We start from the raw sequence: 24,298 nt of genomic DNA, 5'->3' as shown, positions 1-24,298 counted from the left end.
GCTAAAATAAAATTTCCTCATGGTTTATGACTTTAAAAGATTGATTATACATGGTTACTTAACAGTAGAGGACCACATTAAACTAAATACCTTCCAATCAAAAACTTAAATCAAAAACTAGGACTTCCCTGGTGGTGCAGTGGTTAAGAATCTGCCTGCCAATGCAGGGGACACGGGTTCGAGCCCTGCTCTGGGAAGATCCCACATGCCGTGGAGCAACTAAGCCCGTGCGCCACAACTACTGAGCCTGCACTCTAGAGCCTGCGAGCCACAACTACTGAGCCCACGTGCCACAACTACTGAAGCCCGCGCCCCTGGAGCCCGCGCACCGCAACGAAGAGTAGCCCCCGTTCGCTGCAACTAGAGAAAGCCTGCGTGCAGCAACGAAGACCCAACGCAGGCAAAGAAAAAAAAATCTTTAACTAGTGAAATACTTATTCACACACACACACACACACACACACACACACACACACACACACATTGTATATGGCATGTTTTTGAAAACTGTCCTGCTGCCTGTGTTCCCGGACATGGAGAATATGGGTTCTCTTATTAGGCTAAATGATCAGTATAATGCATTGTTCAGCTCACTTGTGTTGTTCCCATTTTTCTAGAATCTGGTTAGAATTGGCTTAAAGCTTAAACAAATTTTGGGAGTCATTATAAACAAAACCTAGTAATTCAAAGTATCCCCATGGTTTTTTTTGTTTTTTTGTTTTTGGCTGCTCCATGCTGCATGAGGAACTTCCTGCCCGACCAGGGATCAAACCCATGCCCCCTGCATTGGAAGCACGGAGTCTTAACCACTAGACTGCTAGGGAAGTCCCCCCGCTCCCCCCACCCCCGTGGCTTCTTATAAAATCTAAAGCATAACCCTCTCATTACCTTAATTCAGAAACTTTAGATACCCTGAGAACTAGCAAGAGAGTCTAACCAGATTGAATAATCCCATGGTGAGGGTAGATTCTGGGACATGGTTAGCCAAGGTCTGTGAAGGAGGCTGTGAAGGCTCATTTCTCTCAGACTTAAAAACCAAAGAAGCAGTCCTGTTTTGTATAGACTCTAGGCTGCTTTCTGACTATCATGCATAGTTAAATTGAAAGCTTAAACTGAATAAATTACCTGGGCAGGACTTTCTAATTCCAGAAGTATTTAGGGTCTTTCTGAATAGAGGGTTCTAAGCTACACTAGCTCATTCATGATGTTAATTTTGTTGGCATAATCAAACCCAGTTATCTCATTTCCTAAAGGGGCAACTCTTGACGCTCCTCAAATTTTAGATGTCTATTAAACAATTGGACGTTCCAGTCAGATGCCAGCTAATTGCTTAACAAATTATGGTCTGTACTTACTCAATCCCAGGTGGTTAGTATAATCCATTCCAGTAATTCTTACCATCTCATGGAGATTCTTTTGTGGTTTTAATGTATTGCCTTAGAGTGGTATTGATGCTTACACTCAGTGGTGCTTGTTAATAATAATGATGATGCTAATGATTTCCTACTTCTTCATGTTCTTCTAATGTTGTGTTTTTAACCTATCTCCATATTTTTCATTTTGGTTTTCTATGCTACAGGCTCTAAGTCAAATGGGTTTTCCACTCCCCAATCGAACTAGAAGAATTCCTAGAAATAAACCCAGCACAGTGCTTTTCACATAGTAGGCACTCAGTAGATCTGATATGATGCGGTTTGTGTTTCGAGAAAGTTTTCAGTTCCAGAATCTCCAGAATTAGACATCTCCAGGATTTGGAGATCTATTAGATACGCAGAGCTAGTTGCATCAGGGTGGGGAAAGGGTACAATTGCCTCTGGTTTGCCACATCGATTTTTTGTTGTTGTTGAGTCATTGTTTCTACAAATTCTCTTAAAATAAAAATATGACACCCCCCCAATAGAATACTGTATTAACCATTGTTATTTGGCCATAGAGGGGATAGAGTGTTAGGCAAAGATCTGGTAGATCTAGGTAGAACTAGCCTCCTGCCATTGAGACTGTATAAATCAAGTAGTAAGACTTTTCCTCAGCACAAAAAGAACATCTGAAGTAGAATGTGTAAGAGTTGGTAGTATTTTCTGGAATGGCGAGATATTTCCCAGCTGGATGTTATGGTCTTCATATTAATGAGATTTCTCATATTAAGGCGCCATATGACCAACCTTGGGAAATTATTTGCACACATTTCAGTGCTGTTTTTCTAATTATTATCTTTATTAGTTTGGTGCACATAGTTGTTTTAATGTCAATTCTTTTTATTTTTTTTTGTTTGTTTTGAAAAGGACACATTCATCTGAATTCCATTCAAGCATTTTTTTTTCCTATTAAAAGGTACTTCTCTTTAAGATCTGAGATATTGTCATTTCTGTGTAAACAAAGCAAGGTGCCACACATACTTGTTTAATTAGGAGCTATCAGGGCATCACTACAAGGAATTTATAAAGAGGAGTCTATACAGATAAAGAGTAACCCTTAGGACAGTATAATCTAGACAGCGCTTGAAATAATAATCGTCCTACTTGAGCTGAAATAATGGTGGCAGAACAAGCATTAGCCAGGCAGAGAAAAAAGAAACTCAAGCTGGCAGCTCATTCGTGTCACTGAAGTGGATCAACTGCTCATTGCAGGGCAGAAGGCAGGCTGGTGGTAATGCTCGTGCCTTTAACATTGGTGTGGCATTGAGAAAATCCTCACTCCCGGCCCAGGGGTCAAACCAAAACAGACAGCTGTGCTGTTTCTCATACAGGAGAAATAAGACAGCAGGCAAGCTCTTTATTCCTAAAAGTTTGTTAGCGAAACTGTGCTACATATAATCCAGCTGTATATTCTTGGTAATTAAGGAAAACAAATGCCCTTAGCAAACTCTTTATAGATTTAAAGTTCTTTAAGTTTTCATCAGGTTTCCACAGAAACAAAGAGTTTGAAACAATAGTCGAGAATGCATAAACCATTGAATAAGTGGATTTTAATTGTTCCTGTTTAGAATATTATCCAGATAACCAGCCACATAAAAGACAAACTTTTTAATTGTTCAGGTAGAAAGATGGAGACTGTCATCCTTATCTATCATAAGAAGAATCTGCATTTGGTAATGCTACTTGAATTTTGAGCTAAAATAATATACTTAAGGATGCTACTAACTGGGGAGCCATTTAGTACTCAAAAATAATCATATGCTTTAGTTATTCATAGGACACAATGCATGAATTTATAATACTAATTATGATTTCAAACAGTGTCTTATGCTATGGTTTACTTACATAGGCAGATCAACTAATGCAAAACGTAACTATAAATATTTGCAGCTGCCATAGGTATCATGTGCATGCAATTTAGTGGTATGTTAGTGAAGTCAAAAAAGTGGAAAAATGTGTCTTCTCTGTGTTTTGCAAAGTCCTTGTAGGATTTAGTACAATACCTTGTATTTATTAAACATTCAGTAAATATAATTGATTTTGAAGAAGAATTGGTGACTGTATTCATTTATTCACCAATCTTGTATTATGCAAGACTCTGTTCCCTGGTCTGTGCAAGGTGCTAGGGACACTGAGGTGAATAAATAGTGCAGTTGATCCTTGAACTATGCAGGATTAGGGGTGCTGGCCCTCCACGCAGTTGAAGATCCATGTATAATTTATAGTTGGCCCTCTGTATACTCTGTTCCTCTACCTCCGAGGTTCCGCACCCTTGGATTCAACCAACCATGGATCATGTAGCACTGCAGTATTTACTACCAAAAAAATTCTGCATGTAAGTGGACCCACACAGTTCAAACCATATTTTGTAAGAGTCATCAGAAAAATCTTAAAGTAGATCATAAAAGTACCTCTAAGTCTATCACTCAGACCACATAGAGATAGCAACTGTTAGTATTTTTTACTTATTTACTTAGCCTTTGTCCTACATATATGTTTTGAATACAATTATAATTTTTCATTATCCTTTTTTCACTTAACTTTTTACCATAAGCATGTTTCCATATCATAAAATATTTTTCATAAACACCATTATTTGTTGGCAACATATTATTGCATTATATTAATGTGCCCTATTGAGCCATTCCTCTGTTTGTTATACTTTAAAGTTGCTTTTGGGTTCTCATAGTCATAAATAATCCTTGTGTATAGCCTTTGGTTGAATTTCTGATTATTTCCTATAGATTGATTTCTAGAAGCAGAATGACTGGGTCAAGTTTATGACTTCTTTTAGGGCTCTTAATACAACCCAACAATTTTTTTTCTGGAACACCTGAACTGATTTACTCATCCAGCAGCAATGGATGTCTCATTATATGCTTTCCAGCATTGAGTAGTGTAATTTATTTTTCTTTACAGAATTGCAATATGAAAAATGATACATCATTCTTATTTTGTCTTACTTTGGTTACTACTGAACTTGACTATTTTTTTTGTTTGCTTATTAGCCCCTTATAATTTTTATAATTTTTGTTCCATGAATTGTCTGTTCAAATTCATTCTTTTTCTATTGGAATGCTCTTACAATTCTAATTTTATTGCAGTCAGTCCTTGTCTCCCCCAATTCCTTTTTCATGTCAACTTGCTTTCTCTCTATGGCTTTCTGTTTTCATTCAATTGGGTCCATGTCACCTTGTACTCTAAATAAGGATGCCACATAATTTTCTGGCTTTTTTTCTTCTAGTTCTTGTATACAGTAAATCATGTTTTATTTTTGGAAATAAGTTTTATACTGCACCATAAAAATTCCAAAATTGATTACAAAAATAAATGAACATAAAATAAATGACACTATATGTGCTTACATGTATTTATTAATTATGTAAAACCAATCTTTTTTTTAACATCTTTATTGGAGTATAATTGCTTTACAATGTTGTGTTCGTTTTTGCTGTATAACAAAGTGAATCAGCTATATGTTTACATATATCCCCATATCCCCTCCCTCTTGCGTCTCCCTCCCACCCTCCCTATCCCACCCCTCTAGGTGGTCACAAAGCACCAAGCTGATCTCCTTGTGCTATGCGGCTGCTTCCCACTATCTAATTTACATTTGGTAGTGTATATATGTCAATGCTACTCTCTCACTTCGTCCCAGCTTACCCTTCTCCCTCCTCATGTCCTCAAGTCCATTCTCTACGTCTGCATCTTTATTCCTGTCCTGCCCCTAGGTTCGTCAGAACCATTTTTTATTTTTTTTTAGATTCCATATATATGTGTTAGCATATGGTATTTGTTTTTCTCTTTCTGACTTCACTCTGTATGACAGACTCTAGGTCCATCCACCTCACTACAAATAACTCAATTTTGTTTCTTTTTATGGCTGAGTAATATTCCATTGTATATATGTGCCACATCTGCTTTATCCATTCGATGGACACTTAGGTTGCTTCCATGTCCTGGCTATTGTAAGTAGTGCTGCAATGAACATTGTGGTACATGACTCTTTTTGAATTATGGTTTTCTCAGGGTATATGCCCAGTAGTGGGATTGCTGGGTCATATGGTAGTTCTATTTTTAGTGTAAAATCAATCTTTTGCTATAAAAGCTAGGTCATATTTTTTCTACATGTGCTGAACTTGCTAATGACTTCTAAAACATGGGCTTTTCTTAGTAAATCTCTCTGTAGCAAGTATAGTATTTCAGCAAATCACCCCAAATTCAGTGGCTTAAAAAAAAATAAGCATTTATTATTGCTCTCTAGTCGGCTAGGAAGTTGGGAAGTCAGCTGGGAAATTGTTTTGATCTATTTTGGGCTCACTTATGCATCAGCACTCAGCCTTGCTGATCTTGGTTGGGCTCTCTCATCTGTTTGGGGGGCTGGCTGGCTGTAGGCTGGCCTGAGATACTTTCTCAGCTTAGACAATTGGCTCTCCTTCTGTCCCTTCCTCTTCTAGCAGGCCAGCCTCGGTGCTGCAACAGAGTGAGCAGAAGCATGCAAAGCCTCTTGAGACCTAAGCTCACAACTGGAAATTTGTCACTTTTGCCTCATTCTATTGGCTGTGATAAATTACAAGTCCAGCCCAGATTGAAGAGTTGTGCAGATAGACTCCATGTCTTCATGCTACAGCTGGAAAGTCACAATCCAAAGGGTGTGGACAAGGAGGCAAGAATAATTGGAGCCATAATTGTAATCAGACTACCCCATATAGACATTCTTCATTTCTCCAAAAATATTTTAAATGAATTTTAAATTATCATAATCTTACAGAGAATTTTTTAGTTAATGCATTTGAATGCCCCAGACACCTTTAAATACTGAATGCTAGTGAAAGAGAGGGGGTGAGTGGTCCTGTGGAAACATTAGTATCAGCTTATTGGTCATAGTGATCAAGATGTCACACATCAAAAATGATACCATTGGTGATACCATGGCACACTGGGCTATATAATATGATTTGGCAGCATCTATATGTGGTTTGGTGAAAACACTTATTATATTTCTATATATTATGTAATCATGAGAAGAAAAATAAATTTACAAAGATGTTTTAAATATGTCAAACACTGAATTTGAACAAAACTGTCAAATAAAATCTTTTCAAATTTGTAATGAGAAAAGTTATCTCTATGAATATAGCTTTTTAAGAATCACATTTGATGTTGGAAATGGCTAAATGCAGTTCCTGATTTAAAAAATTTTAATGATAATCTGAAGAAAATTTGAAGAGAAATTTTTGATAGTTACCAACTTATGTGAATAAGAATCCTTGTTCATACAGGAAGTGTTAGGAAGCCATCCACTTCCAATAATTGTGGACTCTTTGTCAGTAATTTGCACCAACCTTGTAGTTAGGACAATGAAAGAAGTTGAGTGAATTAAGTATTAGGATAGGCTAACTGTGGAAACAGACAACGCCCAAATCTCAGAGGCTTAACAAATAAACATGTATTTTTTGCTCATATCACCATCCAGTGCAGGTTGGCCAGGAAACTGCTCCCTGTGGTCCCTCATGGATCCAGGCTTCATCCCTCTTGTGCCTCCACCCTCCTTTAAGTCCTCAGAGTCCTCTCTGTTCAACCAGGAGATGAGTAAAGGAAGTGAGGAGTCTGTGTGGGAGGTATTTATGGGCCGTACCTAGAAGTGATGCATATCACCTTCTGTTGCATTCCACTGGCCTGAATTTGATCACATGGCCACACCTAAATGTAATCTATCTGTGTGCCCAGGAAAATGAAGAAAACATAGACATTGGTGAGCACTAGCAGTCTTCTTTTAAAAAACAAGTTGAGCTGAACTGAACTTGCTTTTGGCAGCCTAGTTGGGTAGTGAGACAAAAGGCAGAGACTAGGGCCAACCAAAGGTGGGGACCTAGTAAACTGCTCTCCACTTTGGTTGGAGCCCTAAAGGACTGCACTCTAGGAATAAGAGTGAGCCCAAAGTAAACCAGCTCTCTGTGGACTTCAGTCAAACTTTGTGTGAGCCAAGTAGCTCAGAATACTTTCAAGCCTTGAACTTGAAATTTGTTCTACAAGTGTTTTTTTTCCAAAGAAAAAATACAGTACACAAAGTTAACCAAACATATGAGGAGACAAGACAATAAAATTAAAACACCAAATATTGGAATTATGAGTTCATATTTTAAACAACTAAGCTTACATATTCAAAGAGATTTAAAAAGAAAGATAGGCTTGGAAATTTAAGTGTAGGAATCTAGAAAATATAAAAAGAGAGATATCAACCTTGAAAAAGAACCAGTAGAATTTCCAGAACTGTAAAGTGTATAACCAAAGTTAAGAACTCAATGGATGAGTTTAAGAGCAGATAAAACACAGCTAGGGAGAAGCATCGTGGAGTAGAATATAGGTCAGAGGAAATTATCCAAAATGAATCATGAAGAAGTGAAAAAAAAAATACAAAAGAAAGGATAAAAGAAATGGAGATGATGAAGTTTAACTTAGGTTCATTTAGAGTAGCAGAAGGGGAAGAGAGAGAGAGAGAAAACAGAGCAGAGGTAATAAACACGTGCAGATGGACTAGATATTGTCTGACAGTTATGGAAAAAAGAAACACAATGCACTGGTCATCAAGCTCACGTGGAGAAAAATTGCTCAGATTAAGACACGATATCAATGGGAGCATATCAACCTGGGCTAACAAGCTGGGCTAACATGTACCTAACAAGCTGTAAATATTGTATACTATTGATTTTTAATTTTATATAAGCAATTTTTTATTTCCAATTCATGTACAGATCTCATTGAGTATATAGCATAATTTCCTGGAGAAAACAAATTTTGCAGTGAATTTTAGTTATTTTAATTGTGGTAAGCATCAGGTTTAATTGTGGTAAGCATAGAAATGTCGATCTTTATTTTAAATTATTTTTCACCACTCATTTTCTTCGAAGGGTAGCAATAAATATATGCAAGTTATTTTTGATTATAGAAAGTTGGTCTGCAAAGATGAGATCTAGATTCCAATTCATTGCTTTAAAGAAAAGATGCACAATTAACATCATCCACTGTCTAATCTCAGGACCATTTCTGAGGTCCATATGTGTCTCTCCTCTTTGTAATATACAGGGTGAACTCTTTACTGATACACACAAAACAACAAGGGTTAAAGGCAAAGACTTGCATTTTGACATTACTAGGCCTTTGATCTGGGGACTCTGGTGCTCGGCCATGAGGGCTTAACATGAACTATTTGGGAATGCTGCCATTCATCCCATCCCCTCCCTCCCTTTTGTCTCCCTGGTGTGAAGAATCATTAGCTGAATGTAACTATACAACCAAAGTCAGATTTCATCCCAAATATCAAATCCGTTTTCCTTTTCCAAACTTTAAAGGAGAACACACGCATTCAGCTTATGATTTATTTTTTTAAATGTCCCTGAAAAAAATCCTACTTCTATAGATTAAGAAAGCTTAGGGATAAAAAGAGAAATGTCCATGACAAAACCGATACTATGATCTCACACAGGTGAGGCATAAATGATAAGATGCCCGCTATAAAAATGATCTCCAAAAAAAGCATTATTGTTTTTGCTATTCAAAAGTAACACAAGTTCACTGGGGATAAAAAGTCCAAAAAGTATAACAAAGAAACAAAATTAATCTTTCATTCCACTATCCAAAGATAACCATTGTTAACATTATGGTCTATATCTTTTCTAGAATGTTCCTACATGTGTTTTCTAGGATATACAACAAAGGCTTACCTGGGGAGTGAGGAATTTGGGCCAACTAAGAAAAAGTGGGATTTTTTGGTAGGTGTTTCAATTACTTTGGTGACAAATGTGTATAAAAGAAGGAGTAGGCCTGCTCCCCAGGCTATGTTGTGTTTTATTCATACACTCACTAATGCGTTCAATAAATATTAAGCACTTCCTATGTGACATGTACTGGGTTAGGGGCTGTTCATTATGTGGGCCTGGGGCTTTACCACACACAGGTGCTCGTGTTATTACCACAAGACATGTGGGAAGGAGAGGGCCTGAGACATATGCTATTTTTGTCCTCTACATATGACTTCATGGAGGGCTGAGGTTCCAGGAGGGCAGATATTTTGGTGGACCACAGACAGGAAGGACCAGAGGGAGTGGCTCTTACCTCCTGAGTGCAAAGGCAGAGTCAGACTGGACTGTTGAACTGTTGAACTGTTCACTTGCCTGGCTTTGTGAGCTGAGGAGAAGGTTATTTAATAGTTAATAAAAGAATAGCTACTTTTTATTAAGTGTTGTATGCCAAACAGCATACTATGCATAAATCATTTTACTTACTTCTCACATGAACTCTGTAAGTTAAGAACTAACATTTATTGATCACTTACTGTGTAACCACCACTGTTGTAAGATTTTACATGCAATCAATGCATCAAATCCTTGGGACAAACCTATGAGACAGGTTATGATGCCTCTTTTACAGATGAGGAAATGGAAGTTCAGAAAGACTTGCTCAAGGTCACATACTAGACGTGACAGACCATAATTCCAAAGTCCTTATGGTATTTTCTCTCACAACTATTTAACTTATTTAATTAATGAAAAATAGTGTTTCTAACTAATAAGAAACCCCCATCTCTCCCCAGATTCGATCCTGGGGAAGTTTGTTGAGTGTCACTTCTTAGACACTTTAACATCGAAGCCAGGATAAGAAAACAGACTCTTTAAATAAATATTTTTTAAAACTTTATGTTTTAAATTTATTTATTTATTTATTTTTGGGTGTGTTGGGTCTTCGTTTCTGTGCGAAGGCTTTCTCCAGTTCCGGCAAGCGGGGGCCACTCTTCATTGCGGTGCGCGGGCCTCTCACTGTCGCGGCCTCTCCCATTGCGGAGCACAGGCTCCAGACGCACAGGCTCAGTAGTTGTGGCTCACGGGCCTAGTTGCTCCGTGGCATGTGGGATCTTCCCAGACCAGGGCTCGAACCCATGTCCCCTGCATTGGCAGGCAGATTCTTAACCACTGCACCACAAACTTTATGTTTTAAATTAATCTTTTTGGAGCTGATTTCTTTGGGGAAAAGACTTCCTTCTTTGATTAATACATTTCATTATTTTTCATATTTTTAAAGAAAAAGGTGATATTACTCTCTTCATAGCCTAAATTGGGATTTCTTTGGCAATTAATAAGCTCTCCTTTATTTAATGACTATTTTTTTATTGTGGTAAAATAATATATGACATAAAACTTACCACTTTAATCATTTTTAAAGTGTACATTTCAGTGGCATTAATTATACTCACATGCTGTGCAACCATCACAACTCTCCATCCCTAGAACTTTCTCATCATCCCAAACTGAAATTCTGCACCCATTAAACAACTTCCCCCAATGACTATTGTTCTTAAAGGAGATAGATAACTATATTAAGCTTAGTTTTCTTTACATGAATGAGCACATAATTGTCTGAGGGATATGAAGGAAAGGGATATTTGCCAGTATAATGGCAAATGCAGAGCCTACTGACAAAGGTATATAATTTGTAAAAATAGCTGAGTGGGCAGAATTCTGATTTTCAGCTGCCCTAGGCACTTCAGTGCACTTCTGATAATGATTTTCCTTGGGCATGTAGTTATACTGATAGAAATCATATCCATGCATAAAGAGTGAGCTTAATTATACATAACTACATACCTAAGATGAGGTTTTACATTTTTTTTTACATATAATTTCTGATTTACAAAAGATGAGACTCTAAATTCTAACTGATCTCAGAAAAGTAGTGTGTGTCACCCTCAGAGCATGAGTGTCTTATTGTATGAGTTCTCCTTTTTACAGGAAGACACTGTATATTACCTTCCCCCTCCCCCTTTCGGGAATTGTTTTCATTACATGGGATTCCACAGTCTCATCTGGTCCCTGCTGTGACTCTGAGGACAGGCAAATGCACAAAGGCTGATTTAGGGTTTAGCATGTAGTCGGGGGGTAGAGCAACGCTAACTGGTCCTATTGAGAATGACACTTCTTCACACCTTCAACTCATTTGTACTGAGCCTAATCATTTGAGCTGAAAATAATAAAAATAAAAAGCAGCTAAAGTGGGTTGAGTGGTAATGTGTGTTCCAGGCACTGTGTAAAATGCTTTGCATGTATTATTTTGTTTAATCCTCACAACGCTGTGAGATAGGAAACAATTCTCATTTTACAGATGGGAAAACTAAGGAACAGAAAGATTAGGTTACTTGCCAAAGACACACCATTAATAAGTTACAGACTGAGGATTCAAACCCAGGCTGTCTAGAGCCCTTGTTCCGAGCTGCTCTGTTAACACACCCTCCTGGTCCACATCAAGCTTGACAGCAGTGTTTCCTCATAACAGAGTCAAGGTTAGACCAAAATAAACCACACGCACATTCGAGCCCCTATGGCTGAGGTGAGCAGGGAGTCTCAGCTAAGGTCAGGCACTGGGTCTGGAGGTAGAGGCTATCCAGCCAGGGAAGGGAAATGGAAAAGGCAAGGTCATCTCTTTTCTGGCCCCATTTGTTATTTGGTTGGTGAGAGGAGAGGGGGGGAAGGGGCCTCTCTAAGCAGATTTCAAAGGCATCATGTCATTCTTTGTGCTCTCTCTCTGGTGTTGTGCCCCTTCGCCCTAGGCTCGTAGTTACTGCATCCTTCTTAGAACTGCTCTTCTTGAGGGAACCACCTCCCCCGAGCTTCACTCTCTGATTTACTCTTACCTCCCCACACCTCCACTAGAAGTTTTCTGAATATAACTGATTTTAGCTGGTCATTAGTATAGTGGTGGCCTTAAATGGATGGACTCTAAGGTGAGAGTGACTCTCCCCTTCCTTGCAATTCCCTCATTCTCCCAGGAACATAGCCCTGTCTACATTTCTGAAAGCAGGAGTTTTAATGCAGATTACCACCCCAGTGAGGGAGACATTTTTGAACAGGGAGGAGTATTAATGAATTCTGCCAGAAATTGAGGAGGCTTAGCCATCTGTGTCCCAGGGATCAGTTGTTGGGATCCAAGAGCTTCCAGAGGGACCTGAGAGCAGCTCCTGACCTGCTAGTCTCCTCCACATTCTCGCAGGGCCAGAAACACTCTCCTGGCCCTGCTCATGGTTCCTGCCCACAGGGCACAGTCATCCACACACAACTTAAAATGAGAAGTGACTCTCCTGGGAGTGTTCCTAACCCCAAAGAGTGTTCGCAAGTCGTTTTCATAACTGTCGTGAGTTAACTTCCTGTTTCAGGAGCAAGCACTTTACATCTGTAGGTGGCACCTTTGTGAATGGTTTTGTGGACCCTGAGTGCTGCATCCTCCTCGTGTGTAGAGGTAGCAGCTGCTCCACGTTATGCTTGAGGTCTTGGTCTACTTCTGCTCATGAAAACCCTCTGGTATTCCTTACAGAGGTTAGCAGTGTTTACTACATTGTACTTGAGTAATTGTACCTCAGATTAAACGAAAAATATTCTCTGATGCCTTTCATGCTGGAGCATAGTCTTTATTTCAAAATGGTGACATAATATTCAGCTGCCATGATAAGACAGCTCTATTTACCAGTAGTGACAGTTTGCAGTTAAGTCGTAGGAAGGATTTGTTAGGGTGTGTTTAAAGTCATGTATAAATAAAAAGAGTAAAGACCGGATTTAGGATGGGGGCCTACAAGATACCAGCGGAGGCGGCCAGAGTTATTCTTTCACTTCCCACCAAGGTCTTGCCTTCTCTCTTACTTGTTTACAGCACTGTTACAGTATAGTGAACTCTGTCCTCAGCCTACTCTGGAAACACTGCCCCGTTTGGTCAAGTTACCCCAAAGCTACCACCTAGATCACACCATGACAAGAAAAAGAGATGTTTTCAACCAGAATTGGCTTATTTCCATTTTCTATTCTTTATTTCATTTTAATTATAGCCACTTGGAGCCAGTGACTATTTGGAACTGTCAAAGAATTTTGATACAGTATTTTTACGAAACATTCCACAATTTACCCTGGCAAAGAGGACCCAAGCTCGGAGATTCATAACTCTCATTGATAACTTTTATGATTTCAAGGTAAGGATGTGGTACATTTTCTCAGAACTAATCATCTTGGACTGTGGAGTGAGATTATCTGGGCTGGAATCCTGTTCTACCACTTACTTCACTTCTCTGTACCTGTTTCTTCATCTGCAAATTGGACATAATAATAGTATTTACTTCAGAGAACTGTTGTGAGGACAAAATAAACTAATCCAGGTAAACCATTTAAAACAACACTTGGCACAAGCTGAATGCTGTATAAGTACTATTGGGAGTAGCAGTAATAGTAATAGTACTATATTAAAAATCCCATCATAAGACAGTCTGCTATATTACCAAATCCTTCATTCAACCAGACATATCATGTGCTCTGTCTATGAGGATGCACAACACAATGCCTTACCTAGATTGAGTGCTCAGTAAATACTTGTTGCATGAATAAATTATTGGACTGATAAAATAATGAATGAACAAAATGAATGAATGAATGACTAAAGTGCCCTCCTCAGTATTAGAGTTTTCTTTCCCTCTGACCCAGAAATCCCAGTAACTGTCATCTCTCTAAAAAAAAAAAAAAAAAAAAAAAAATCCAGGTGTTTTAGCATGAATTGCAGAGCCTTTGTCCCTTCATCAGAGGCAGTTTGCCTAGTGGTTAAGGAGCAGGCCCTGGGACCAGGCTGAATACCTTGAAGACCAGCTTAACCTCTTGAACTTGAATTGCCTTCTTTAGCAAAAGAAGGCAATAATGGTATTTACCTCATAAGATTGTTGTGAGGTACGTGAGCATGTAAAGTACTTAGAACATCGTGTGGCGTACAGTAAGCTTTCAATGAAGGTGAGCCACGATTAATAGTATATACCTATAAATATATATTTACAGTAAAGTATAAGTACCACTTCAATTTAGAGTAAAATATTGTTTCACTGTTAGATACAGTTTTTCCTCCTTATTCCTTGCACAGAAAGAGATAGAGCAGTGATTCTAAAATTGAAGGGACTTTGAGGGGAGGAGAAAGTACCAGAATCTGCTGGGAGGGAGAGGTGAGATTTTTAATGTTTCCTTTATTCATTCATTCAACAACCTTTATCATGCCAAGCACAGTGCTAATTCAGTGACAAGCAAAGGCAGACATGGTGCCTGCCTTCATGGAGCTGATAGTCTAGTGCTGAAGAAACACTAATGAAATGTGCACAGAGCTGAGTGTAAAGTCCTTACTGGGATGTTCTCTTGGAAAGAGAGGGGAGTTGGTGCTGTGAGAGTACAGGGGGAGAGTAAACTGATCTTTGTGTGGGACGTGGGGGTGGGCATGGAAAGTCCTGCTGAGGATCAGCTGCACCAGAATCACCTGAGCTACTTAAGATCCGGATTCCGAGCCCATCCCACCCCCACCAGCAAATGAGGACCAAGCATGGGGCCTGGAGCCTGCTCGTTCACCAGCTCCTCAGGTGCTGCTCACAGACGCTGAGGTGTGATGGCCAAGCTCAAAGTGCAGGGTGAAGAGCCCTCACCAGGGTGGCGAGTTTGCAGCAAAGGCCCTGTGATGGGCCTGAGCATGAAGGGCAGCCAGCGTGGCTCTGGTGCAACGCCGAGGGCAGCCTGCTTTAGTGAGCACAATCAAAATCTGCTGCATGCTTCCAGGGGGTGTGCGAGCAGGGAGTCAGCAGAGGCAGGAAGCTGAGAACACCAGAGCTTAGGGTTCAAGTCCTGTCACTTGTCTCCTTCTGGGTCACTCATCCAGAGACTCTGCTCTGAAATAATCGTGTGGGGTCCATAATAAATCGCCTGGAGGTGGCACTCTGTTTTTAGAGGGCAGTGCTTCAAGAAGAAAGTGGGAGAGGGGCATTGGTAGGTGGTTCTTAGACTGGAGGATTGATAAACTCTTTTTTTTTTTTTTATCTTTCGGCTAGGAATACCTTAAAGAAAGCTTATGGTCCCCACCCCTTAGTCCCACCCCCTGATCCTACCTCCCCCCACTGTTTCACTTCTTCGTTAGAAAAAAAGATTTATCTGGCAATATGATGAAATATCAGAACTACTCTCCTAACATTTGCTTTAACTAAATCATGCATTTGGAGTTTATACTCTTTTTTAAAGCATAGTCGAAATTATCTTATTTCAGAAATTGGGAGCATTAAACAGACATTGTTCTAGAATGTATTCTAGATGTATCTGTGAAATAAGGGCATTCCCATCTAAGTAATGAAAAAAGTATCATTTGTGATTTAAATAATTTATAAGAGGAGGTAAAAGGCCATTTGGATATAGAAAGACTAGTCCCAAACATCAATACATTATTTTAAAATATCAGCATATTTACTTAAATAATGATTTTAAAAAGATGGCTGTGAATCCTGAAAACAAATTCAGGTCTCCTTAAACATCAAGAAGAGTATGTTTTGTATATAAACTAGTAGAAATAAAATTTATAAAGATAAAAAAGCTGCTTCTGATATATGATCACATATGTACACTCAAACACTATGTAATCAAGAAATATTAATGTCAAGCTTAGTCTTTTTGAAGGATGTCTGGCAGGATGCTGAAATAAATGTAGGTTCTGGAAACTCAGGGTATAAGTAGAGTAGCAATGCACTGAACTTAGCAGTCACCTATGCAGCAAAGTGGTAACGGTGCATCTGGGGAGCATCTTTGATGCACACAGAGATGGGCTCCAAACAGTCAGGTAAAAATGTCAACCTCAGTTGTAATGGAAAAACCACTGAACTTAGAACTGGAAGATCTGGGCTGTTATCACAAGTTGAGACCTCTCCAGGCCCCAGGTTGCCCAATAAAACCTTTGTTCCCTACTTCAGAGGGTGGTATAAGCTGTGTGGAAATATTTGTAAAGTACTATGCAGTTTAAAAATATCACTTTAAAGAGACTCAAACTATAAGAAAAAATATGGACGTGGTCAAAAGGCTTTTTTTAAAAGTATTTTGTTTCAAAAATACATTTGGAAACATCTGTGATCCTAGGCTATCTGAATATGGGTTATGTGGTTTGTCTATTTACATTTCAGAGATATTCCAGAAATAGGAAAAAAGTTTTCCAAATATTGAAATCCACCTTAAAGAAATGCTGGGGCTTCCCTGGTGGTGCAGTGGTTAGGAATCTGCCTGCCAATGCAGGGGACACGGGTTCGAGCCCTGGTCTGGGAAGATCCCACATGCCGCAGAGCAACTAAGCCCGTGTTCCATAACGAGAAGCCACCGCAATGAGAAGCCTGTGCACCGCAACGAAGAGTAGCCCCCACTCGCCGCAACTAGGGAAAGCCCGCGTGCAGCAACGAAGACCCAACACAGCCAAAAATAAATTTTAAAAAAGAGAGATTTCCATATAATTATTTTTTAAAAAAGAAATGCTATATTCACTTATTTATGCAAGATTTTTATTCATGAAGAAGATACAGTGTAAATGGGTCCTGCCAGTTTTGAAACTTTGACAACCACATTTTGCTTATGCTTCTTTTATGGACGTTTAAGCATGGAGATTAATGAAATTTTTAGTAGCTTTAGGATAATTTAGGATAACTTCAGGATAATCAGCTAAAATCTCTAATTAGAAAAACAGATTAATGAAATAGGAAAAAAAATGTCATAGATTGAAGCTTTAAAATATTTTTTTTTCCAAAATAAAGATAGGACTCGGAGAAAATGTGTAGAAGTAGAAATAAAGTTAAGACTGTTACTTAGATTGAAAGAGGAGTTCAAAGCATTGTTCTTTTGTAAATATGCATTCTATAAACTCATAAAAGTGTATTTTCACCAAGTACCAGTTTTGCTGCATATATTTAGAACCATTTAAAAATATATATCACTTTAAAGAGACTCAAACTGTTAGAACAAATATGAACATTTTAAAAGCAAAAATCCAAGCTCCCTGTTATGACAAACAGATTTTTATTTTATGAGAAATTTGTTTTTACCTTCAACTTGTGAAAGGTAAGGAGTAACACCATTTACTCATTTTCCTCTGTTTCAGGTGCGCATAATTTGCTCTGCATCAACTCCCATATCAAGCTTATTTTTGTATGAACATCATGACAGTGAGTTGGAGCAAAGCAGAATACTGATGGATGATTTGGGGCTGAGCCAGGTAGGCGATATTAACATAATCTCTTTTTATTATAAAACAGCTTAATTGTTTTTGGTTTGATGCATGGCTACATTTTGAAGAAGGAATGCAGTATGTATTTAACCACTGATTTGCTGCTCTCTTCTAAAGCCAGTATAGCAAACGTATCCTCAGCATCACTAAATGTAGAGAATTACAGCCTTAGAGTGGAAGGAATCTTCGTGATCATTTTTGCATATGATAAAAACAAAGTCCAGGGAAGTGGATTAATGGGCCTGCGGTTACACCCCTGACTAATGGCAGGCCAGAGCTGGATCCAGGCACCGTCTTTGGTTCTGGGCTCATTCGGCATTCTGCTACACCATGCTGCCTTTTCTGGATATCCTTCTTCATGTCTGCTGGATTTGTAGAGTGCATGATACAGTATCCAACCATGTGAACTGGCTATTCCAGGACTATGAAGTGCCTGGCAAGGCCCTTGCTTTAAAAGAAATCCATGCTTCATCTCCTAACCCCCATTCTGTAGACATCTGTGGAACACCTGTGGGTGCCAGGCTCTGGGGACACACTGTTGGTAACCAGCCTATGCTGGCCTAGTTCTCCTGGAGCTTGGAGTCTGGTGCTTCACCCCAAGCCAAGCAGAAGTGACTTTGCATTTCCTTCTTCTGCACGAATGTTACAGGGTATATTTCTCAACTGTAGGCAATTGAAGTATTAGTCAAAAATTTAAAACTATGAACATTCACCCCCAGAATGAGGCCAGCCCCATTCTTTCAACCCCAGTGTTGAAAGGCTATTTGGAATGAGGAGACAGTTCCTTACTGACCTGAGTAGAAATTACACATTCTCAGGAATCTGGGAAAATGAGGCCAATAATTCTTTAAAAAGTAAACTTTCAAAATATGATTATTTAAATCTACATGTAAAAATAAATAGCTGCTTATGATCCCATTTCTCTAAGAGTGATACATCCAAATAAAGTCTTCAACAATTTGGAAGAATACACTTAAGGGGCTACATGATCTCAGTTCCTAAAGTCCTTTAAATCATTGGCTTTAAAATTTTTCTTCTGATCAGGGTTCAGATACAGGGCAAAGTAAGCTAAGCACTTGGGGCTAATAATCATGAAGAAATCAGGGCACGTGACCGTAGGGTGATGCAGTTTTACAGTAGGTCAGTAACTTGGACTTAGGAGTCCAGAACTTTTCTCTGAAAGAGTGTAATAGCAAACCCCTAAGGAAAGAGACAAAAATACAACGTTCACTTCTGGCCACAGGCTGGTGTTGGAATCACCAGTCCCAGGATGTTTACTGGCCTCACAGGAGGCTCCCCAGCTCAGCTGCTACATGGGAGGATCAAGTGTCCCAGCAGTTCAAGACCAAAAGCAGCTCTGGCCTTCCCGAAGTAAGCTCCCAGGCACGATCTCCAGGCCCACAGGAGACATCTCAGTCACCCAGTTTGGAAAAGGCTCTTCAGAGGTTCGTCTTCAGGCCTCCCCTCAGGAATGTGGCCCTGTCTGTGGAGCTTCAGAAGAGGGTCTCAGCCTCGTCCTGACATACCAGAACTTCTGGGGTTTTCTGTTACTTATTTCTGCTGTGCACTTTTTGAGAAAAAATTCCTTTTCTGTCTGGAATGTCCTTCCGTTAGATTTTGTAGAGAACTTTCATCTGAGCAAAAATTTTCTTATTTGGATTTTGGGGTGTTGTTTCAGCTTTAATTATTCATCGAATGTTTTCTCCCTGGTAATTTGTTCTGTTTATTGATTATTGGTTTAAATTAGCTGATTCTCTAGTCTAATTTAAGAAATTGTATATGAAAAAAATTTATAGAATATTTTGTAATATAAACCCAAGAAGTATTTTTTAAAGCCTGTACTTAGTTCTTTAAATTTTTAGTTGTGGGGGTTTTAATTGGTGCTAGGTTGTTGTTTTGTTTTGTTTTTTGGTAACCAGGACTCAGCAGAAGGACTCGCCATGTTTACTGGAGAAGAGGAAATCTTTGCATTTCAGCGCACAATTTCCCGACTCACAGAAATGCAGACTGAACAATACTGGAATGAAGGGGACAGAAGCAAGAAGTAGCCGTCACTTTTGCATGAATAAAACTCTGGGCAAATCATTACCACAGGGAGAACTCTTTATTATGGGACTTGAAGGAATCATTTTCTCATCATTAATTAAGCACTTTGTCCTCTGGACCATTTTTATCTAAAATTGCTGTCAAAGATGTAGTGGATTAGTAAGTTAAAGCCATTTTTAGGTCTACTTTTTGCCTATTTATTTGGCCTTATTTCTGCACCACAAAATTAAAATCAGCACTCCTGAAGTTGAATGTAGGACTAGGCATTTTGGTTTCATATTAAGCCACCTGAATGAACCTTGAACACACACACACACGGTAAATGCAGGGTGTCTGGACATCTCTGAGCTTTGGCTACATGGTAGCCACACAATAGAAACACATCTTTATGAGAGGGGAAGAAAAAACTCTACATTTCAATTCAAAACAAGGAAAGCTTTATGATCTTATTTCTTTTCTTTTTCCCCCATGGTACCTTATATGACCCTGGCTTTTTTTTTTAAAACATCTTTATTGGAGTATAATTGCTTTACAATGTTGTGTTAGTTTCTGCTGTATAACAAAGTGAACCAGCTATACGTGTACATATATCCCCATATCTCCTCCCTCTTGCATCTCCTTCCCACCCTCTGCATCCCACCCCTCTAGGGGGACACAAAGCACCGAGCTGATCTCCCTGTGCTATGCGGCTGCTTCCTACTAGCTATCTATTTTACGTTTGGTAGTGTATATATGTCCATGCCACTCTCTCACTTGGTCCCAGCTTACCCTTCCCCCGCCCCGTGTTCTCAAGTCCATTCTCTACATCTGCATCTTTATTCCTGTCCGGCCCCTAGGTTCATCAGAACCTTTTTTTTTTTAGATTCCATATTTTATGTGTTAGCATACAGTATTTGTTTTTCTCTTTCTGACTTACGTCGCTCTGTATGAAAGCCTCTAGGTCCATCCACCTCACTTCAAATAACTCTATTTCATTCCTTTTTATGGCTGAGTAATATTCCGTTGTATATATGTGGCACACCTTTATCCATTCATCTGTCGATGGACACTTAGGTTGCTTCCATGTTCTAGCTATTGTAAATAGAGCTTCAGTGATCATTTCGGTACATGACTCTTTTTGAATTATGGTTTTCTCAGGGTATATGCCCAGTAGTGGGATTGCAGGGTCGTATGGGTAGTTCTATTTTTAGTTTTTTAAGGAACCTCCATACTGTTCTCCATAGTGGCTGTATCAATTTACATTCCCACCAACAGTGCAAGAGGGTTCCTTTTTCTCCACACCTTCTCCAGCATTTATTGTTTGTAGATTTTTTGATGGTGGCCATTCTGACCAGTGTGAGGTGATACCTCATTGTAGTTTTTTTTTTTTTTTTTTAAACATCTTTATTGAAGTATAATGGCCTTACAATGGTGTGTTAGCTTCTGCTTTATAACAAAGTGAATCAGTTATACACATACAATATGTTCCCATATCTCTTCCCTCTTGCATCTCCCTCCCTCCCACCCTCCCCATCCCACCCCTCTAGGTGGTCACAAAGCACCGAGCTGATCTCCCTGTGCTATGCGGCTGCTTCCCACTAGCTATCTGTTTTACATTTGGTAGTGTATATATGTCCATGACACTCTCTCACCCTGTCACATCTCACCCCACCCCCTCCCCATATCCTCAAGTCCATTCTCTAGTAGGTCTGTGTCTTTATTCCCGTCTTGCCACTAGGTTCTTCATGGCCTTTTTTTTGTTTTTCCTTAGATTCCATATATATGTGTTAGCATACTGTATTTGTTTTTCTCTTTCTGACTTACTTCACTCTGTATGACAGACTCTAACTCCATCCACCTCATTACAAATACCTCCATTTCATTTCTTTTTATGGCTGAGTAATATTCCATTGTATATATGTGCCACATCTTCTTTATCCATTCATCTGTCGATGGACATTTAGGTTGCTTCCATGTCCTGGCTATTGTAAATAGAGCTGCAATGGACATTTTGGTACATGACTCTTTTTGAACTATGGTTTTCTCAGGGTATATGCCCAGTAGTGGGATTGCTGGGTCATATGGTAGTTCTATTTGTAGTTTTTTAAGGAACCTCCATACTGATCTCCATAGTGGCTGTATCAATTTACATTCCCACCAACAGTGCAAGAGTGTTCCCTTTCCTCCACACCCTCTCCAGCATTTATTGTTTCTAGATTTTTTGATGATGGCCATTCTGATCGGTGTGAGATGATATCTCATTGTAGTTTTGATTTGCATTTCTCTAATGATTAATGATGTTGAGCATTCTTTCATGTGTCTGTTGGCAATCTGTATATCTTCTTTGGAGAAATGTCTATTTAGGTCTTCTGCCCATTTTTGGATTGGGTTGTTCGTTTTTTTGTTATTGAGCTGCATGACCTGCTTGTAAATCTTGGAGATTAATCCTTTGTCAGTTGCTTCATTTGAAAATATTTTCTCCCATTCTGAGGGTTGTCTTTTGGTCTTGTTTATGGTTTCCTTTGCTGTGCAAAAGCTTTTCAGTTTCATTAGGTCCCATTTGTTTATTTGTGTTCTTATTTCCATTTCTCTGGGAGCTGGGTCAAAAAGAATCTTGCTGTGATGTATGTCATAGAGTGTTCTGCCTATGTTTTCCTCTAAGAGTTTGATAGTGTCTGGCCTTACACTTAGGTCTTTAATCCATTTTGAGTTTATTTTTGTGCATGGTGTCAGGGAGTGTTCTAATTTCATACTTTTACATGTATCTGTCCAATTTTCCCAGCACCACTTATTGAAGAGGCTGTCTTTTCTCCACTGTATATGCTTGCCTCCTTTATCAAAGATAAGGTGACCATATGTGTGTGGGTTTATCTCTGGGCTTTCTATCCTGTTCCATTGATCTATATTTCTGTTTTTGTGCCAGTACCAAACTGTCTTGATTACTGTAGCTTTGTAATATAGTCTGAAGTCAGGGAGCCTGATTCCCCCAGCTCCATTTTTCGTTCTCAAGATTGCTTTGGCTATTCGGGGTCTTTTGTGTTTCCATACAAATTGTGAAATTTTTTGTTCTAGTTCTATGAAAAATGCCAGTGGTAGTTTGATAGGGATTGCATTGAATCTGTAGATTGCTTTGGGTAGTAGAGTCATTTTCACAATGTTGATTCTTCCAAGCCAGGAACATGGTATATCTCTCCATCTATTTGTATCATCTTTAATTTCTTTCATCAGTGTCTTATAATTTTCTGCATACAGGACTTTTGTCTCCTTAGGTAGGTTTATTCCTAGATATTTTATTCTTTTTGTTGCAATGGTAAACGGGAGTGTTTTCTTAATTTCACTTTCAGATTTTTCATCATTAGTGTATAGAAATGCAAGAGATTTCTGTGCATTAATTTTGTATCCTGCTACTTTACCAAATTCATTGATTAGCTCTAGGAGTTTTCTGGTAGCATCTTTAGGATTCTCTATGTATAGTATCATGTCATCTGCAAACAGTGACAGCTTTACTTCTTCTTTTCCGATTTGGATTCCTTTTATTTCTTTGTCTTCTCTGATTGCTGTGGCTAACACTTCCAAAACTATGTTGAATAATAGTGGTGAGAGTGGGCAACCTTGTCTTGTCCCTGATCTTAGTGGAAATGGTTTCAGTTTTTCACCATTGAGGACAATGTTGGCTGTGGGTTTGTCATATATGGCCTTTATTATGTTGAGGAAAGTTCCCTCTATGCCTACTTTCTGCAGGGCTTTTATCATAAATGGGTGTTGAATTTTGTCGAAAGCTTTCTCTGCATCTATTGAGATGATCATATGGTTTTTCTCCTTCAATTTGTTAATATGGTGTATCACATTGATTGATTTGCGTATATTGAAGAATCCTTGCATTCCTGGGATAAACCCCACTTGATCATGGTGTATGATCCTTTTAATGTGCTGTTGGATTCTGTTTGCTAGTATTTTGTTGAGGATTTTTGCATCTATGTTCATCAGTGATATTGGCCTGTAGTTTTCTTTCTTTGTGACATCTTTGTCTGGTTTTGGTATCAGGGTGATGGTGGCCTCGTAGAATGAGTTTGGGAGTGTTCCTCCCTCTGCAATATTTTAGAAGAGTTTGAGAAGGATAGGTGTTAGCTCTTCTCTAAATGTTTGATAGAATTCACCTGTGAAGCCATCTGGTCCTGGGCTTTTGTTTGTTGGAAGGTTTTTAATCACAGTTTCAATTTCAGTGCTTGTGATTGGTCTGTTCATATTTTCTATTTCTTCCTGGTTCAGTCTCGGCAGTTTGTGCATTTCTAAGAATCTGTCCATTTCTTCCAGATTGTCCATTTTATTGGCATAGAGTTGCTTGTAGTAATCTCTCATGATCGTTTGTATTTCTGCAGTGTCAGTGGTTACTTCTCCTTTTTCATTTCTAATTCTATTGATTTGAGTCTTCTCCCTTTTTCTCTTGATGAGTCTGGCTAATGGTTTATCAATTTTGTTTATCTTCTCAAAGAACCAGCTTTTAGTTTCATTGATTTTTGCTATTGTTTCCTTCATTTCTTTTTCATTTATATCTGACCTGATCTTTATAATTTCTTTCCTTCCGCTGGCTTTGGGGTTTTTTTGTTCTTCTTTCTCTAATTGCTTTAGGTGCAAGGTTAGGTTGTTTATTCGAGATGTTTCCTGTTTCTTGAGGTAGGCTTGTATTGCTATAAACTTCCCTCTTAGAACTGGTTTTGCTGCATCCCATAGGTGTTGGGTCGTCGTGTTTTCATTGTCATTTGTTTCTAGGTATT

The 24,298-nt window shown here is 38.8% G+C and overlaps 1 protein-coding gene across 6 annotated transcripts in view; it reads left to right on the top strand.

Annotated features, from left to right (window-relative positions):
* AFG1L (AFG1 like ATPase) overlaps positions 1-24,298 on the top strand; it is a 239,307-nt gene that overhangs the window by 202,608 nt on the left and 12,401 nt on the right. For 2 of the 6 annotated variants that reach the window (XM_059941467.1, XM_059941463.1), the window contains 3 exons: positions 13,282-13,422; positions 17,373-17,486; positions 19,418-19,635. In XM_059941467.1, the coding sequence (XP_059797450.1) occupies positions 13,282-13,422; positions 17,373-17,486; positions 19,418-19,546 (384 nt within the window). In that variant the 3' untranslated portion in view covers positions 19,547-19,635. Of the gene's footprint in view, positions 1-13,281; positions 13,423-17,372; positions 17,487-17,615; positions 17,816-19,417; positions 19,636-24,298 lie in introns of those variants that run through there. The other 4 variants (XR_009506196.1, XM_059941464.1, XM_059941465.1 and 1 more) reach the window with 3 other exon arrangements.

This window comes from Balaenoptera ricei, chromosome 12 (genome assembly GCF_028023285.1).
Source record: "Balaenoptera ricei isolate mBalRic1 chromosome 12, mBalRic1.hap2, whole genome shotgun sequence".
In the NCBI taxonomy this organism is placed as follows: Eukaryota; Metazoa; Chordata; class Mammalia; order Artiodactyla; family Balaenopteridae; genus Balaenoptera; species Balaenoptera ricei.
The sequence above is the reverse complement of the archived record's forward strand: the minus strand, read 5'-3'. Positions and strand labels throughout refer to the sequence as shown.